Genomic DNA, 18,205 nt, shown 5'->3' on the forward strand with positions numbered 1-18,205 from the left:
CAAGGCAGGCTGCCACCATACAGGTCTCCAGCCACCAACACTCTCTTGAACTTAAATCGCCACATGAAAGAACACAGAACACAATAACCTCTGATCCAATTGGTAAGATATAATTTGCTCATCTAAACACACAAAGCCCTGTGCACATCCATCCCTTAAGAATATTCATGGGCTGGGGATTTAGCTCAGTGGTAGAGCGCTTGCCTAGCAAATGCAAGGCCCTGGGTTCCGTCCTCAGCTCCGAAAAAAAGAAAAAAAAAAAGAATATTCATAACAACCTGTAAAGGTGCAGAGAGGAATCTTAACATCTGCCTCCATGTTCTTCTGGTCTCTCTTCTCTCTCTCTCTCTCTCTCTCTCTCTCTCTCTCTCTCTCTCTCTCTCTCTTTCTCTGTGTGTGTGTGTGTGTGTGTGTGTGTGTGTGTGTGTGTGTGTGTTTCTTTTCTCTTGAAAAACTGTCTATGCTAGCTGGGAAATATGTGACTTAGGTCAGTTTTGTATGCTACTTTGGGAATTGATTCTCTCGGCTTTTGTCCTAAGGCTTTCTAAGCTATTGTCTTCTCCACTGGATTACCCAAGGGTTACCTTACAATGTTAATACAAACATGAAGGGGCTCCAGACACTGGGTGACTCAGGTATGTTCTCCCAGGAGAGCCAGCACAGTTTTTTCTGACCCAGGATGGGGCGTCTATTCAGTTTCCCTATGATCATGGGGGTGTCCCCTGACATCACCACACTTCTGGGTGTGAGGGAAGGTGGAGCAAGGTCCAACTGATAATAAATCAGAACATTTCAAAGACAAAGAAAACCAATACAAACAAGACAGAAACCAAAATGCCTTCTGAGTTCCAAAAGCAAACACCGAAAATACCTTTAGAGATCCAAAAGCAAGCACACAAAGCAAGTAAGCAAATAAAACAAGCCATCAATATTCTCCAAGTTCCAAAAGCAAAGCAAATACTAAAAACAAGCTAAGTAGCCAAAGTTCAAAATGGTATTAGAGATCCAAAAGAAGCAAGTCAGCAAAGAAGCTAAACCAAATGTCTAGACCAAACGCTCTAAAAGCAAATGCGTACAATCACATACATATCTTGGACCAAACACAGATGCAACTTCAAGAGTTTCCGTTCAGAGGCTTAAAGCAGAACGTGTTCTTGAAAACAGACCCAAAAATGTATCTATCAAAGTAGGATCAAGGGGGCTGGAGAGAAGTTAAGAGCATTGGCTGCTCTCCAGAGATCCTGAGTTCAATTCCCAGCAACCACATGGTGGCTCACAACCCCCTGTAATGGGATCTGATGCCCTCTTCTGGTGTATTGGAAGACAGCTACAGTGCACTAATATAAATAAAAATTAAAAAAAAAAAAAAAGTAGGATCCGTGATAACCAGCTTAGAATAAACAAAAGTGATTATCAATCTAACCAAGGGAGGTCCAAAACCCTGGAAAGAACTTACTAACAGTCTACCTGAGGAAATAACGCTAATTGGTGTGGACGCAGTAGGTAGACTTGGAGCGACTGCAGAGCATGGAGTCATATGACCAGCTTGACCTCATGAATGTGAAGAGACATGGGAGCCCTGCTCCATCTCTCCACATCAAATCCTATGTTCTCCTGTCTCTGTGCAGAGCCAGGGCAGTTAGCTCTCTTCCCAGCTTTTTCTCCAGCCTGTTGCAATCCCTTTCATGACAGCACTCCCCCAACTCCTGACCTCCCCAGGCAGATGCTGCCTTGGGAACAGAAAGACAACCTACTCCAGCCTCAGCGTTGCCCAGACTCATCCTCCTTCCTCCTGATTAACAACCAGTATTTCTCCGATGCAGATGGCTCCTGCCCTTAAAGAAAACAAGAGCCAATATCCTTGAAGTGATAAAAGTCCACTCTTGGACTATGGGATAAAGGCAATTAAGTGTTCCCAAACAGCTGTGACCAGTTGTACCATAATAGTCAAAACAAAATCACAGCTCTCATCTTAAAAGGAATAGGAGGTAGTTTACTCTGGAAGCTTTTGAGCCGTCATAGCCTGGAAACAGATTTAGGTTACCCGAATTCCATGTTCCAAAATGGAAATAGTTTCATGAAGTTTTTATAGTTTTACAGAACAAAGAAAGTCATAAATTAAGGTGAGTTAAAAATGTGTTGGTGGGTACATCAGAAGGGTAGTACACTGAGATGAGGAGGCCTTTCTATTGGTCCAAGATGTTGTCCAATGACATTCTTGGCTTTTGGGTTGGTAGAAGTTAGTGGTCTGCTAAGTTAATAGATTCAAAGAGATTTTTTTTTTGAGGGTGCAGTGAACTTTATTGATGGTATTAAAGAGAAGGGAGCACTCCCTAGGTCCCTCCTGTTATTATGGGGTCTGGGATGGAATTGTGAGGGAGACGCTCAGTGTTGGGGGGCTGAGTTGGGATGGGGACTCCTCAGCAGCTGAGGGCCTCTCTCTTGCTCTCAGTATCCTTGCTGGGGTGGGTGGTCCAGGGTTTCTTACTCCTTGGAGGCCATGTAGGCCATGAGGTCCACCACCCTGTTGCTGTAGCTGTATTCCTTGTCATACCGGGAAATGAGCTTTACAAAGTTGTCGTTGAGAGCAATGCCAGCCCCAGCATCAAAGGTGGAAAAGTGGGAGTTGCTGTTGAAGCCGCAGGAGACAACCTGATCCTCAGTGTAGCCCAGGATGCCCTTTAGTGGGCATTCGGATGCCTGCTTCACTACCTTCTTGATGTCATCATACTTGGCAGGTTTCTCCAGGCTGCAGGTCAGATCCACAACGGATACATTGGGGGTAGGAACACGGAAGGCCATGCCAGTGAGCTTCCTGTTCAGCTCTGGGATGATGTTGCCCACAGCTTTGGCAGCACCAGTGGATGCAGGGATGATGTTCTGGGCTGCCCCATGGCCATCACACCACAGCTTTCCAGAGGGGCCATCCACAGTCTTCTGAGTGGCAGTGATGGCATGGACTGTGGTCATGAGCCCTTCCACAAGGCCAAAGTTGTCATGGATGACCTTGGCCAGGGGGGCTAAGCAGTTGGTGGTGCAGGATGCATTACTGACAATCTTGAGGGAATTGTCATATTTCTCATGGTTCACACCCATCACAAACATGGGGGCATCGGCTGAAAGGGGTGGAGATGATGACCCTTTGGGCCCCACCCTTCAAGTGCTCCCCAGCCTTCTCCATGGTGGTGAAGACGCCAGTAAGCTCCACAACATACTCAGCACCAGCGTCACCCCATTTAATGTTAGCAGGATCTCGCTCCTGGAAGATGGTAATGGGTTCCCATTGATGACAAGATTCCCATTCTCAGCCTTGACAGTGCCGTTGAACTTGCCATGGGTAGAGTCGTACTGGAACATGTAGACCATGTATTTGAGGTCAGTGAAGGGGTCATTGATGGCAACATTCTACATTTTGCCAGATGCAGAGCAGAAGGTAGTCCTGGTAACCAGGTGCCCAATATGGCCAAATCCTTTCACACTGACCTTCACCATCTTGTCTATGAGACGAGGCTGGCACTGCACAAGAAGAAGCGGCTGTCTCTGGAACAAGGAGGAGCAGAGAGTCAAAGAGATTTTTAGCTATCATCACAAGATGTTAGTTCAGACATAGATGGGCAAGGCTAGAACTAGCACCAGATAGGGTAATTAGCTACACGACCTGCAGTAGTTCACTTAATAGTCTCTGAAGTTAATCAGGCTCTGCAGATACAACTTCTTTTCAAGAGTTTGTTCAGAGGCTTAAAACAGAATGTGTACGGTGCACACACGAAGACCTGCATTCAGTTCCCACAATGGCATATACCCAGTGGTAATCGCTTAAGCCCAATAAAACTTTACTTGGTCATGTATACAATGTCTGAAGATGAGAAGTCCCAGATTAGCATGACCTGGTCACTTAGCACCAGGTGACCCGTGTGATAAATGGCCTTCATCTTGTGGTCCAGGAAGGCAGCATCAGCATTCCTGGTAGGATATTAAAAAGGAAGGAAAGAAGTCACCATATTTTAAGGCAGGTTTTGGGAGAATCATTGACTTTATACTTGCCTATGTCTGAAGTCAGGGCAGAGCATGTGACTCTACTCTGTTGCTTATCTTTTCTTTCAAAACAGCTTTTTTTCTACAAAAGAAAATTAATTTTTACTATTGGGCAGAACTAACCCATTATTTGCCTTGGGTTCTACATTTTTTTACATTTATATTATGTGTATAGGTGTTTTCCCTATACGTGTGTCTGTGCCCATGGGACACCCGTAGAGTTATTGACTGTTCTAAGCCACCATGTAGGTGTTGGGAACAGAACCCAAGTCCTTTGCAAGAGCAGCCAAAACTCTTAACTAGGGTAGTCTTCCCATACCCAGGTGGTTTTTTTGGTTTATTTTATTTTATTTTTTTCTTTTAAAAAGACATACCCAGGTTTTCTGCTTGGGATAGCAAAGCTACACTAATTTCTGCTGCTATCCTATTATCAAGAAGGGGTAAGTGCTCACTTTATGTCTCTGGAAGATTCCCTGATTGAGTCCCCTTGAGTTCTGATGGGTTTGATGTGGACAGTAGTTCTCAACCTGTGGGTCCCAGCTGTTGTTTAAATCTCGGCTTGTGCCCAGACAAAGCACACCAAGCCAACATGGTTCCACATGGAGAGATTTAATGGGAGAATGAGACAAGGGGAAGGGACAAGAGAAAGAAGAGCGAGGGCAGAAAATGTCTGCCTTTTATTTGGAATATGACGTGACTGCTCCCAGGTGAAGTTGAGAACTAAGCCAAAGGTATGCTGGGAACGTATGGCTGTTGCCATGGCAACAGCGACCAGGTGTTGTTGTTGCTGGAGGTGAAAGCAATTCCTGATACCAAATACCTCCCTTTTTCTTATCATAAAAAGGAGATAAAAGGGAGGGGGAAGCTGATGGTGAAGGGGGATAGGGGCGCCATGTCTCTAAGGCTACTTCCTGCTGTCTTGGGGCATCAGCAATGTCAGGCTATAGTTGACTTTCACCATCAGGGTCCACTTGGTAAACGTTCTCATCAGGCTCCCCCGTGGACAGCGGCTGGTAATCCTGTAACAGGAACTGACTAATAGTTTGATTGGAAATTTTTTGTATCTATCATTGAAGGAATGTAGAGACAAGATTAATGAGGCAGGGAGCGAATAGTAATGCCAGGAAGAAGACTAGAAAGGGTGTTATGAGAAGGAGTGTGCACTTCTATATAGGGTTTTCAGAAGTCCAGGGACTGGAGTCCTCACATTCCTTGAAATTCTGCATGTCTGATTGAAGCTCCTGGATTTTATTTTTCACTATCCTGGATTGGTTGATGTAGAAACAGCATTCTTCTTGGAGGAACAGGTAAACACCACCTTCCTTAGCTGTCAGGACATCCAGCCCCGGTCAGTTCTGAAGCACCACATCTGCCAAAGAATGGATCTGTTTCTGGAGGGTCAGCATGGTTTCAGACATTTTTGAAAACTGCGTCAAGCTCATAAGTGAACTTATTTCATTGGGTCATAGAAGTAGTTATTCCTTTATTCCTGCAGTGCCAACGCCTATGGCTGTTCCTGCAGCGACCAAGAGTGGCACGACCTGCCCTGCCCTCTTGTGTTGGGCAGCTATCATGTCTATAGCTGGGATTGGCAGGGGCTCGTTCCCCTGGATTACCCCTGGTTCAGGGAAAAGGAGCACCAATGTGCAAACTCCTGACCAGCTGGCAGGCAGGCGATGGTATACCTGGGTGCCACAGAAGATTGATGTGTTCTGGGTTGCAGGGCACTGTGGCAGAGATTGGGTATCAAGGGTTGTAGTTCTGTTGCAGTCTAGGGAGCTTAGCATTCCTACAGAATGTGTCCAGGAGGTTTTAAAACAGTTTGTCACACACAAAAAAAGAGAAATAGAGGAAAGGTATGGAGTCTTGTCCTGGATGACCTCTTATAGTTTTTCAAAAGTCACTGACTTTAAGGCTATCCTGAGGAGACCGGCCAGGAGACGGGTTATAAACCTATCTCTGACTGGGACACCACCTGTGGAATTATAATTCTATTGGGGATCTTGGTCAGGTACTGCCTCAGATCCAATAGGGTATGTCCCATCCGTTTGATGTATCTTGTCCACATGTATTTTCGCCTGCTCCCAAACTCACTGGCATTCCTCTGGAAGTAAATAATTAGTAAGTATCATATGTACATCATGGAAAGTCAAGCTATAAGACTGGAACTCTTTAACAAAGGCGGATGAGTTAGAGGTATAGAAACCCAATATGCTTTCTATTTGAGAAAGTTCATTCAATGAAAAAGGGACGTGTACCCTGACCAGCCCATCTACACCGGCCACCTCTCTCAATGAAAGGACTGGTGCTGGGTCAGGCATCTCTGCCAATGAGGGGTTTGGGGGTTTGGCTATGATCTTGGAATGGGTGATAAGAGGGGTGAAAGTAGGTGCCAGTACAGGGAGATTGGAACGTCCTGCAGTTGGCGCAGGAGAGGAGGGGTCTGGAGAGGTTGATCAAGGAGCCTCTGGGGTAACCTGGTGAGAAGGAGAAACTGAGGCAGCAGCTTGGGTTTTTGGAAGTGTGGAAGCAGGCCTGAGGCGAAGAGGAAGTGTTCCTTAGCTGGGTCAAGAGCTGTATTGTCATTTGGGGCCTGTTTCATAGCTAAGAGGAGTTGGGTGGGGCTACAAGAGGAACACAGAGAGGGGTTAGGGCGAAGATATATGAATGCTTGGACATAAAGAATCTCTTTCCATTTACCAGACTGCCGGCGGTAATTGTGAAGATCCCGAAAAGGTGTGGAATTTAGCATGCTGTCATGCAGCCATTTTGAACCATTATCTAATGAATACATTATTGAATATGTGTATCAGTTTTGATGTCCTCAGGTGACGCATTAATTTTAAAGTTTTGAAATTCTCCAAAAGACATCCCAAGGGTGTATGTGGGGGTACAGTCAAAGACCTCAAATTTCCCATGGGGGGAAGTCACCAATTAATTATCACTGGCGTCTTAATGGCAATGGTAGTATTCTGCCAGGTCAGGTGTCTGAGTCATCACTTAGGCTCCTGGAGGTTATAAACACATCAGAATTCGTTCCTACCCAGGCCTGGAATTTTGTGTCGGCTGGGAGAGCCCGGAGCGAGAGGGGAGTGTGGAACTGCTTTTGAGGGAAACTCTGCCCAATGATCGGGTCCTATTGCATATGTTAGCTAAGGAAATTCCCATAATCTCAGAAAAAACTGGCCAGGTTTTATCTGGGAAATTGGGGTCTTCCTTGTCAACTGGAATAGACCTACCAATCTGCAGGTGTCTGTGCGGAAATTGTAGCTGCAGTCTGGTAACAGGGAAAGTGGAACTGCGTAGTTGATGAGGGCCTGTCTAAGCGGCAAAAGCTGGCACAGTGGTAAACCATGGAGGGCAGCGGCTCATGGAGAAGTCGGCCTGCGAGCCAGCTGAAGCAGTAACTCACATGGAGGAAGTCTTGAGTCTCACAGCAGCCAGCAGGTGGCAGTGGAGGCCTAGAAGATCCAATGATCCAATTCAGGTGGTGTGCCACGGTGTGGGTGGATCTCCTTGGTCTGCTGCCACTGTGGTGGATCCCCCCACAGTCTGCTGCAGCTGTGGCCAGCCTTTAGCATTGTGTGTGTTGGGGTTGGGTTGGTGTTTAAATCTTGGCTTGTGTCTGGACAAAGCACACCAAGCCAACATGGTTCCACATGGAGAGATTTAATGGGAGAATGAGACAAGGGAAAGGGATGAGAGAAAGACTTGAGAGGAAGAGAGAGAAAGAGAGAAAGAGAGAGAGAGAGAGAGAGAGAGAGAGAGAGAGAGAGAGAGAGAGAGAGAGAGAGAGAGAGAGAGAGAGAGAGAGAACACATCTGCTTTTTATTTGGAATATGACGTGACTGCTCCCAGGTGAAATTGGGAACTATGCCAAAGGTAAACTGGGAATGTATGGCAGTTGCCATGGCAACAGTGACCAGGTGGTGTCACTGCTAGGGGTGGGAGGAAGTTAAGTTTCAAACCAAGGGCAAAGGCCAAGGTGCCTATTTAAGAAAGAGGACCTGGCCACCAGACTCTCCCAGCATCCCTCAGTCCCTACCTGTTACAGGGACACTTCACCCTCTACCCAGAGCTTCATATTACGATTCATAGCAGTGGCAAAATTACAGTTATGAAGTAGCAGTGAAAATAATTATATGGTTGGGGGCCACCATAACATGAAGAATGATACTAAGGGGTTGAAGAGTTAGGAAGGTGAGAACCACCACTCTAGGTTATGGAAATGGAACAGAGAAGTGATTGGAATCTGGAACCAAAAGAAAGGGATAAAGGGGATACAATTCTTCAGGGAGCTTTGTTCTTTACTACTTGCTCTAAGATGATCCCTAGGGCCCCAGGTAAACTATGGGAATAATGTGGGGGTGTTAAAGTGAAACCTGGGGATCCTTCTGTAGCAGCCATTGAGAACTTAGGTAGCTCAGTGTTCTGAAGCATCTCATTTTGCTTTTTCCACAACCATATGAAGCAATGAGGTAAAATTAATATGTTGAAAGTTAACACCCATAGTATCATGTAGCTATGGGAAGTCAAAACTCAAACCCATGGTCCTCCTGCCCAGTGAACATGCTTCTGTCCCTGATGCCTCTGCAAGAAAACTTCACACTCCAAATTCAGGCACAGACTTTCCTCCAAGAACATTGTGCCATAGTTCAATTTCCTATTCTGTAGCTGTTGCTTGAAGGTGAGGAATAGTGAATGCCTAGAAAAGAGTCAACTGTCGCAGAGCAGGCTCTCCCAGCGAGAAGTCATACCATGCACGTAGACACTAACAGAGGAAGAATCCTTCAGTAGCATGCAGCTGGTCTCGCTAATGCACAAAAGGGAGCCAGCCTTGAACAGAAACCTTCACTACCTTATGTAGGCATTGGGCTTATGTGTCCCATATACACTGTCATCCATAAATCTCCCTACTCCCAGGTTACCTTGTGAACAATTTAAATATAGAGAGGATACTGCATGTCTGGCCACTTGGGCAGGTGGAGATTTACACAGCAAAGATAGTGCTAGAATTAATAGTTTTTAAGTACATCAGTTTTATTGTTTTGAATAGTAGCCGTCCAGGGTCATCTATCTTACCCACCTGGCAGAATCATGCTTTATGACAGATCAAGACTAAACGATGGCTGTGTCTCTGCCTTTCAGTCTTTGTTTCGGTAAGTAAGGGATGGGTCTAATGGCTGCTTCTGGTAAGTAAGGGATGGGTCTAATGGCTGCTTCTAAGTCAGGAGTGTCACTTTCGTTATGGGAACGGAGCCTAGCTGGGGGTCAGTCTTGATAACACTTGAGTTATTTCTAACAAGCCTGACTGTTGAACTGGACCTATCTCCCTTAGCTAAACTCTACTTTGTGTGACTTCATGTCCCTAAGCAAGTCTATTAGGAAATCCTGTAACGCCAATTGTGTTACTTCAAGTTTCTCCTACATCACTAGTTTATTCTGCCTCCTGTTGATCGGTCCAGCACCCTTTTTATGACTTTATTACCACACTTGAATGGACTTCTCAGGTTAGAGGCAGTTCCCAGCTTGTTCACCACTCTTACATTCTTTCCAGGGATTTTTTTTTCCTAATTCAATGTAAAAAACCCTCAGAAGAAACCACAGTTGAAACACACAGTGTTTGAAAGAACATGATTGTCTCGTAAGACAGATGAGATCCACTTAATAAACATGGTCAGAGTCATTCTTCTCTGTGTGTCTCCACATCCAGTGGGTCCTGGGACGTTAGCAGAGCAGTCTGCAGTCCTGTTTTTTCATTATCAGGACATTTCTGACAGTTCAATATCACCATCCATGGACCCCAGGGCAGGGATGACCAGTGCTGGCTGAAATGTAATTAGATTACATGGCCAGGATTTTACCGGTTTTAATGCTAAGAAGTGGTTTGAGATTGGATGTGTAGTTTAGTGGCACTGAGCCACCAAAGGCAATGGTGCCACTTAATTAGTGTAGAGCATTAAAGTCGTGTCAAGAAAACAGATTTTTAAAACCAGAACTTCAAAATCCCCCAATCAGATCCTAGGAAAAAAGAAACAAAATTTGCTAAGAAAAAAAAAATCTTGTCTATTTTTTTCTCTTTTGCTGGTATTGTTGCTGGTTTGTTTGTCTTTTTTTTTTTTACTTTTAACCTTTATTTATTTTTTAATGTGTATGAGTATTTTGCTTGTGTGTATGTCTGTGTGCATGTTGTGCTTGGTACCCACAGAGACCAGGCATTTCAGACATTTGTGAGCTTACTATAGAATTAATATATCTTGAAAGGGCCGTGAGAACACACTCCCCACACTCAGATATTAAGTTCACAACTAGTTCTGGCCAATGCACAAAAGGATCTATCCAGCCTTGAACAGAAATTTTTACCAGCTTATACAGTCCTTACGCTCACGCACTTACATAGAGTCATCTTAAGTTTCCTTAAATCATCCACAGGTTACACTTTCATAATTTAAACAGAGACAAGAAACTAAAACTGGTCTCTTAGGCAGAATTCTCTCTCTCTCTCTCCTCGAACTCTCTCTCTGAGACTAGGCAGGCCTCAAACTCAGAGATCTGCCTGTCTCTACCTCAAGTGTTAGGATTAAAGACATAGGCCACCATACCGTGTTTTTTGAATAATTGTTACCCAGGGTCCTCTTGCCCACCTGTCAGAATCTGCTTCTCCTGATAAGGTGGCGGTGGGATTGATGGCAGACTAGGACTTGGTGGTTGTGACCCGGTGCTGTTCCCCTTCCAGTCCTTTGATGTGAGGACGGGCCTGAGGACCAGTAGTACATCTGGGTTGTCTCCTTTTGTTATGGGAATGGAGTCTAACTAAGGTCAGTTAGTGAACAAACACTATCAAAACATTTCCCCCAGCAACCCTAAACTTCAGTTATTCTATGCAAATGTCCTTTCTGCAGTTCCTAATGAGTGTGGTAAGTATACTGCTTAGCTTCCAGCCATGCTACAGCTGCAAGCTTCTGGGGTTCTTGGGTAAAACAAGACACTGTAGAAACTGGAACATTCCATACGGTGAAGCCAATCTCAGTAAGATCTACGGGCATGTTCTTGGATTGATAGCTTACCAGTCCTCAGCTGCAGTGTAATCCGTGATGCTGAAATTGAAAGGTCCCCTCCCAGCAGCCATGGGACTGCTGGTTACAGTGATGAGCACCCGTGCGTGGCCAACGAAACAGCAGCACTGTATGGGCACGCTCTTCATGTCTTGCCAGATATGCGGTGTGCTAGCAGCTTACAGGCAGAGTTCAGGCTTCTGAGACTTGAACTGCTCATCGATGTTAGGTTTATGAGAAAAGCCTGATTAGCCAGTGGGAATGTTGCTGCTGTCTCAACACGTTCCCCTGGGTAATAGCTACCTTCTGACTTATCTAACTGCTGTCAGTTTGCAGTACTCCGCATGAGCAAAATGCTTAGAGAATGGTTCTCGATCTACTAAAATATGCAAGTCTTCATATTGTCTGTTTAAAATGAACTCCAAGGATGGCTCACTATGAGATTTTAGCCTGATGAACCCATAGACGTGCCACGGCGTGAGAGGTCAGGTGGAATGGTTAGGTGAGCCCTCTGTCAGGTCACAGAGATAGGAGCTTTGGTTTGGAGGAGCCAAGCCCTTTGCTTCAGATAGGCCTCCGTACCTTTGCATTGTGACTTTAGGAATATGATTATCTCTGTCTTAGATTGTCCCATGTATACTCTTTTTTTTTTTTTAAACAAAAAGAAGCCTGAGGAGGGTAAGATACCACTGAGTGTCTGCTGGTCTCTAGCTGACACAACCGAGTGACTGGGCAGCATCTTCTGTACCACATGGACTGTCAGGCTCCACAGGATAACACAGCACCCATGAGACTCTGGTTCATGGCTATAAAATGTTCTCCTTTCTGCCTAGCATTCCAACAGCATTCTTTCTCCCCTCTGAACACACTCACCACAAGGAGACAGTTTGTCACACCTTAAAAAGCTGGCATTTATTTCCTAAGAGTCCGTCAGTACCACTGCAATCAAGCAGATTGTATTTTGAAAAGTTGGTTCCTTTTTGTTTGTTTGTTTGTTTGTTTGTTTGTTTGTTTTCTCCCCCTACAAATGTTTTTGTTTTCATCCCCTAGCAAATACCACACGACTGAATCTCAAAGTGTGCCTATTACAATGGGCAGGAGCTGAATGACTGAGTCCGTTTTCTGCTGTCATCAGGACTGAGTCTTTTTGGGTACAAGAAGATTCTCCAGAAGGGTGACTAGGTGTCTTCTAAATTTCTTCCTAGCCCTGAGATTTGGTTCGAAGCTTCTTCTGCAAGTGTGTAAAACACATGTGCGCTACAGCCGTCCTCACTTCAGGATGAAAGTCTGTAGAAATCTCACACCATATTTCACACATGCACACACTTTTTCTATAGAGGGTGACTTCTTTGGTATTAAAGTGGTTTGTTGAGCCTGGCTACCTATCCTCACTTTTGGCATGTTAATCTCCCCTTTACTTTATGGATGGTCTTTTGCAGATACATTGGGGATAGTCAGGTGAACCAAATGCTCCCACAATGTAATCCTAAGCCCGACACCTCCCAGATTCTAGAAATCTACTTAATAGTCTTGGATATGGGAGTAGCCCTCAAACCACACAGCACTGATGAGAAGGGGGGCACCCCATGCTTTGTGGGATGGGCAGTCAGGACACAACAGCCTGTGTACCTACAACACTGGTCAGAACTGATGTTCACCTATGCTCCTCCCTGGAGATGCTGACAGAGTAAAGCAGAGGCCATTTGTTAGCAGGACGCAGCAAGAGGACCAAGTTAGCTGATTTCCCATAGACTCAGGCTCGACAGTGACAACAGTGATGAGTCTTTCTGTTTTAATATACTTTGGTCATGATAGAAAAAAATTTCTTGGAAAGAATTTAGTACTTTGATTTGGAAATAAATATAAATAGCCTTAGGTGACTCCACTTTCACTCATTCTGTATTTAATATATCTGATACACTATTAACACCTTAAGATAGAGACACTAAAAGAAACAGAGAACCCCATGGAAACTTTAAACTTATATCACTTATCAGGAGAAATAAATGAAACCTAAATGATTATCGTTAGAACTTTAGTGAAAGTTTCTCTCTTCAGTATTTAAAAAAATAGGGGTTGGGGATTTAGCTCAGTGGTAGAGCGCTTGCCTAGGAAGCGCAAGGCCCTGGGTTCGGTCCCCAGCTCCGAAAAATAGAACCAAAAAAAAAAAAAAAAATCTCTCAACCTGGGCTAATTATTTAAGCTGGAGCTTTTAAAGTTAAAAGTATTTTAAGTTATAGCACAATTCAGACCTAAATGCCCATTTAAATAGAAATAGGAATTTAATTTTTGTTCCTTTTTTCCCCCCACCAAAGTAGCTGTAGGGTTTTTTTTTTCTTCTTTTACTTTTTTATGCAAATGAAGTCAGACTTCAAAGGAGCAATAAATGGCAGAACTGTAGTTAAGGAGGAATGGCAATGGCTTTCATTACTGTCTTGTTAAAACTGCATTTCCCATAGATGCACTTCCTAGCCAATGTCAGCTGCCGGAGGCTGGCACTTCTCAGTTTCGGGCTGTAAGAGCTTCCTGCCTTGTCTCTGAGGCTTCCTGACCTGATACCAGGGGGAGAGCATGAGCTGCAGCAGCCCTGTGCTTTAAGAGTTGGACAAAGTTGACATACGTTTCATTAAAACAAGCTGCTCTCAGTACCTATCTGGCCTCGCTCCTCTGTGGCCCTCGGCTCCTCTTGAAGGACAGTGTTCGTACCAATTCCACTGGGTACAAAAGCCTAGATTATATTGTAATTAGAGAGATTCAAGCCTACTGATGACATTATAGGCAAACCATTTCTTGGAGCAAAAATCCCATTCACACGATGATGAGAGAGTACATGGGATTTCAGAATCAACACTTGTCCTTATGTTTGCTATGACCGCTTCTCCACCTTACTGTCACACAGCTCTGTAGTCTCCGTACCTGCCTTACATTCATTTATGCTAGAGAAAGAAAAGGCAAAGCCAAGAACGGCAATGCAGCAGGGCCAAGAACAATCACAGAGGAAGTGATCTGCCATCAAAGCTTTATTCCTGCACTTGGGTCCTGTGCAGCACTGGTGCACACACACCTCTGGCTCACTAAGGAGGTGACATGCAGACAAGTGACTAGGCTTCCTCAGATTCCTCCGATGAGCACCCACATGGGTGTACATAAGCCTGGATACTGATGCCCATCATCTGCACAGGGAACACGGATTCCACACTGGTGCGACCTGGCAAGTCTCCAGGATGTCTAACAAAATCATATTCAGATATTCGTTACTAGATTTGGGGGATGAAAATAGAAAAGAGTATAAACAAAGCATGCTTTTTGAGGTTTCTTGGGTCAGTTAGTAGAAAAATAGGTGTTTTCTTTGGGGATTTTTTTTTTGTTTTTTGTTTTTTGTTTTATTTTTTCAGTGGAGAATTGTGAAGCTGGAGTTCCTGAGTCGTCTTCTCCTTATTAGTCTTTAAGGGAGTGGGAGGCCTTGGCAGTCCGGCTGTTGACGAAGTCCGTCTTCTTAAACTGAGCCTTTAGAAGAAGCAGACAAAAATAGAAAATATAAAAATTCTCACATAAGAAAATGCCTCATCCACTTGTCAATTGAAGGATATTTAGGTTGTTTGCATTTTCTGGCTGTTGTGAACAGGGCAGCAGTGAACAGGCGTCTGTCTCACACAATGTCCTGAGGACATACGTCAAGGAGTCATAGAGCTGGTCATATAGTGATTTATTTTTCACTCTCTGAGAGTGAAAAATCCATACTGATTTCCAGAATGGCTGCAACAGTGTGCAGTCCCAACAGTGAATGAGGTTGCTGCTTTCCCATAATCCTTACCTACTCTTTTCACTCTTAATCTTAGCATTCTGATGGGGAAAGAGGAAATCTCAAATACTGTTGAAATACTTTCTTGAAACAACCTAAATGCCCTTCAGTTGATGACTGGATGATAAAAATGCAGTACATGTACACATCGAAACTCTATTCACCTGTGAAGAAAAATAAAGGCATATAATTTTCAGGTACAGGGATGAAACTAAAACATATTTTACTGAGAGAGGTGATCCAGACCCAGAGAATCAAGTCACATGTTCTCTCTTATTTTACGGCTCTAGCTCTTAATCTTCATATGGAAGCCTGGAGTATCTGCAGAAGCCAGAAGGAGAAAAGGGGGATCGAAGTTGGGCCAGAGTGAGGCAAAGGTTGGGCTACGGGGCAATAAAGGAAAGGTGGGGTCATGGAGTGAGGGAAAGTTCTTGAATGACAAGACACAGGTGATAGGAAGGTGGAAATGGAAAAGATGGGAACATATTAATTGGAGATTTGGGGGGGTGATACAGACAAAAAGGGAAGGAGGAAGGATAAGGAACACTAAGAACGTTTGAAAAAGCATAGCAAATTATTTTATGTTTATTTAAAATTACATATATGTGTATACATGGATATAGAGCTTAATGACGTTATACCACTTGGGGTGATAATGTTTCCCTAAAAAGCCATGGACTATCTAACAAAACCTCTGGTACTACACATGAGAAACCCTCTTCTTCTTTGCTGGTCAAGGGAGACCATAAGACTCCCAAAGCAACATAAGCCATTACTATTTCCTGTGTTGCCTCCTAGAACTTGAAGGTAAATTCCTACTGCTGAAGACGCCACACACTGTGCACAGAGGACTTGGAGGAAGCGAGCTGGAACTGACCTGGAAGCCTCCTTCTTAAGGAGTGGCTCTCACATATCAGTAGTTGCCAAGGGAGAGGATGATCAATCAGTAGTCGTCGTTCCCTGTAAAGCCTGTGTACCACAACAAGGATTGGACCGACAAGATACGCTCAAATCGTGGTGGTTCTGTCTGGGAGGTGATTAACAACTGTCTAATTGGGTTTCTGACCACTCACTGTAGGGAAATACTGTTTGGTACTGTAAACCCTAGAGAGGTCATATCCCCAAAATTAGTCTACTACTGCCATATCCTAAATCAGTATAATTTCTAATTTGTATTCTAATTACTTTTCCTTAGAGCCACAAAAAGAAGTGTAGCTCTCACTCATCACCAAAGAAGCTTCCTTTTGCAACATACAGAAACTATTACGGATATCTACAACGGATCAAAATGTAGAGAGTATGGGACCATGCAGTGCCCTGCTACAAGTGGTGCATCTGTGATGCAACCCTCTACCTAGAGCCCAGGGAGAATCATGGAAGAAAGGATAGAAAGATCCTATGAGCCAGAGGTTGCTAGACTGTATCGTGTCCCCTAGATATGGCAGGGGAAATGGATCCATGAACTTTCAATAATATAATCATTTGAACACAACCAGCAAACTGGCACTACCAGTTGACATATCAATGTGGACAAAGGAAATTCACATCGCCCTTCTAGATGAAGAGCCACAGGGATCAAGGGAGAGGGAGAACCAATCGTTCCCAGGGATGAACTCCTACACAGGTTGTCAACTGTGGACATGAGCAAAGCTGAGTAGACTCAGTGGGTTCCATATACGCTCGAGTACACACACACAGACACACACACACACACACACACACACACACACACACGTATTCATGCACATATGTATATACATGTAACAATAATACTTAAAGAAGAGAACCTGAATTTGCAAGAGAGGAACCAGAAGGGGAGGAAGAGGTAGAAGTGTTGCAGATACTGTGCTCATGTATGAAATTCTCAAAAAACAAAACAAAACAACAAAAACATGTTCAAGAAACAAAGAAGGAAGAAGAGGAAGAGGATGATGATGAAGAGGAGGAAGAGCAATTTGCTGATTTCTCACGAGGGGTCAGGTTTTAGCTGGTCAGTGTTCTTACCTTCTTGTAGGCATTATGGAGCTCGGTGTGTGCCCACAGAGAGTACAGGAGGACAGAGGCAGCTTTGCTGGCCTTGTTGGGGGCATAGCTGAAAGGACAGAGATGTGTCTGGGTCAGTGAGAATGTGCAGTTTTAGCCATTTCATTCACGTTTCTCAACTCTCTGCTCAGTGTGGCTTTAACAGTTGCCTCAAGCTCACTTTTCAGGAAGCTTTTAAATTATATATATATATGTATATATATATATATATATGTATATATATATATCACAAAGGTAGTGCTAATAAATAAATAATCTATAAAGGAAAAATCCATGGTATTTATATACTTTTTTTTTTTTTTTGGTTCTTTTTCGGAGCTGGGGACCGAACCCAGGGCCTTGCGCTTCCTAGGCAAGCGCTCTACCACTGAGCTAAATCCCCAACCCCTTTTCTTTTTCTTTTTGTTTTTTTTTTGTTTTTTTATTTATATACATTTTTAAGCCATTAATTACTTGTAGACCCTTACATTTATATAGTTATAATACATATTTACAGATTGCGACACAGAAAAACAACTGAAAATGTGTGTGCCTCTGAGACTAAAAAGGCCCTATCGATACAGGCAGAAAACAGTCTTTTCAAGTCAATACATATACTCTTGTGGTAATACTTGCTAAAATAGCTTAAAATTATTTGTGTCTTCCGCATAGGGCTGACAGAAGCTTACTCGATCACAAATCCAATTCCCCACCACATTTGACAATGGCACTGGTTTTTCAATGTTCCTTTTCTAAATCTGTCTTACACTTCCCATTTCTAGCTAGAGATCAGTTTCTTCGTGGATTTCACTACTTTCTATTACCGACCAAACCATGGTGGAACTTCCTTTTTCAAAGATTGTGGTTTATTTCCTGTGGCACAAAAGTCTACTGACGTGCAATCAAGAAGACAGAAAGCAAACGACAATGAATACAAATTGTTCTGTGCATTAGTTGTTTGGCACTTGAGTTTTTTGTTTTAAAGATTTAATGGGGGAGAATCCCACTTTGCCTATGGTCCACTATTTTATTTTGTTTGGTTTTTCAAGACCGGGTTCTCTGTGTAGCCCTGGTTGTTCTCCCCGTACACCAGGCTGGACTCAGAACTCCGCCTGCTGAGTACTGGTATTAAAGTGTGTACCACCACCTCCTTGCTAGTCTGTCTGTCTGTCTGTCTTCCTTCCCTTTCTTTCTTTCTTTCTTTCTTTCTTTCTTTCTTTCTTTCTTTCTTTCTTTCTTTCTTTTTTAAGAAGCCCTTATATTTGTGGATCTCTGGTAGCTTTGAGAGCAG

The 18,205-nt window shown here is 43.8% G+C and overlaps 1 protein-coding gene and 1 pseudogene across 1 annotated transcript in view; both read right to left on the bottom strand.

Annotated features, from left to right (window-relative positions):
• Window positions 1-2,162: 2,162 nt before the first annotated feature.
• LOC134481105 (glyceraldehyde-3-phosphate dehydrogenase-like) lies at window positions 2,163-3,492 on the bottom strand (annotated as a pseudogene).
• A 10,600-nt stretch (window positions 3,493-14,092) lies between these two features.
• The window catches only part of Pkp2 (plakophilin 2), a 65,943-nt gene continuing 61,830 nt past the window's right edge, over window positions 14,093-18,205 (bottom strand). Inside the window, exons 12-13 of the mRNA NM_001100499.1 lie at window positions 16,897-16,984; window positions 14,093-14,597 (exon numbers count right to left, since the gene is read on the bottom strand). Of these exons, the coding sequence (NP_001093969.1) occupies window positions 14,529-14,597; window positions 16,897-16,984 (157 nt within the window). The 3' untranslated portion in view covers window positions 14,093-14,528. The remainder of the gene's footprint in view (window positions 14,598-16,896; window positions 16,985-18,205) is intronic.

This window comes from Rattus norvegicus, chromosome 11 (genome assembly GCF_036323735.1).
Source record: "Rattus norvegicus strain BN/NHsdMcwi chromosome 11, GRCr8, whole genome shotgun sequence".
Taxonomy (NCBI): Eukaryota; Metazoa; Chordata; class Mammalia; order Rodentia; family Muridae; genus Rattus; species Rattus norvegicus.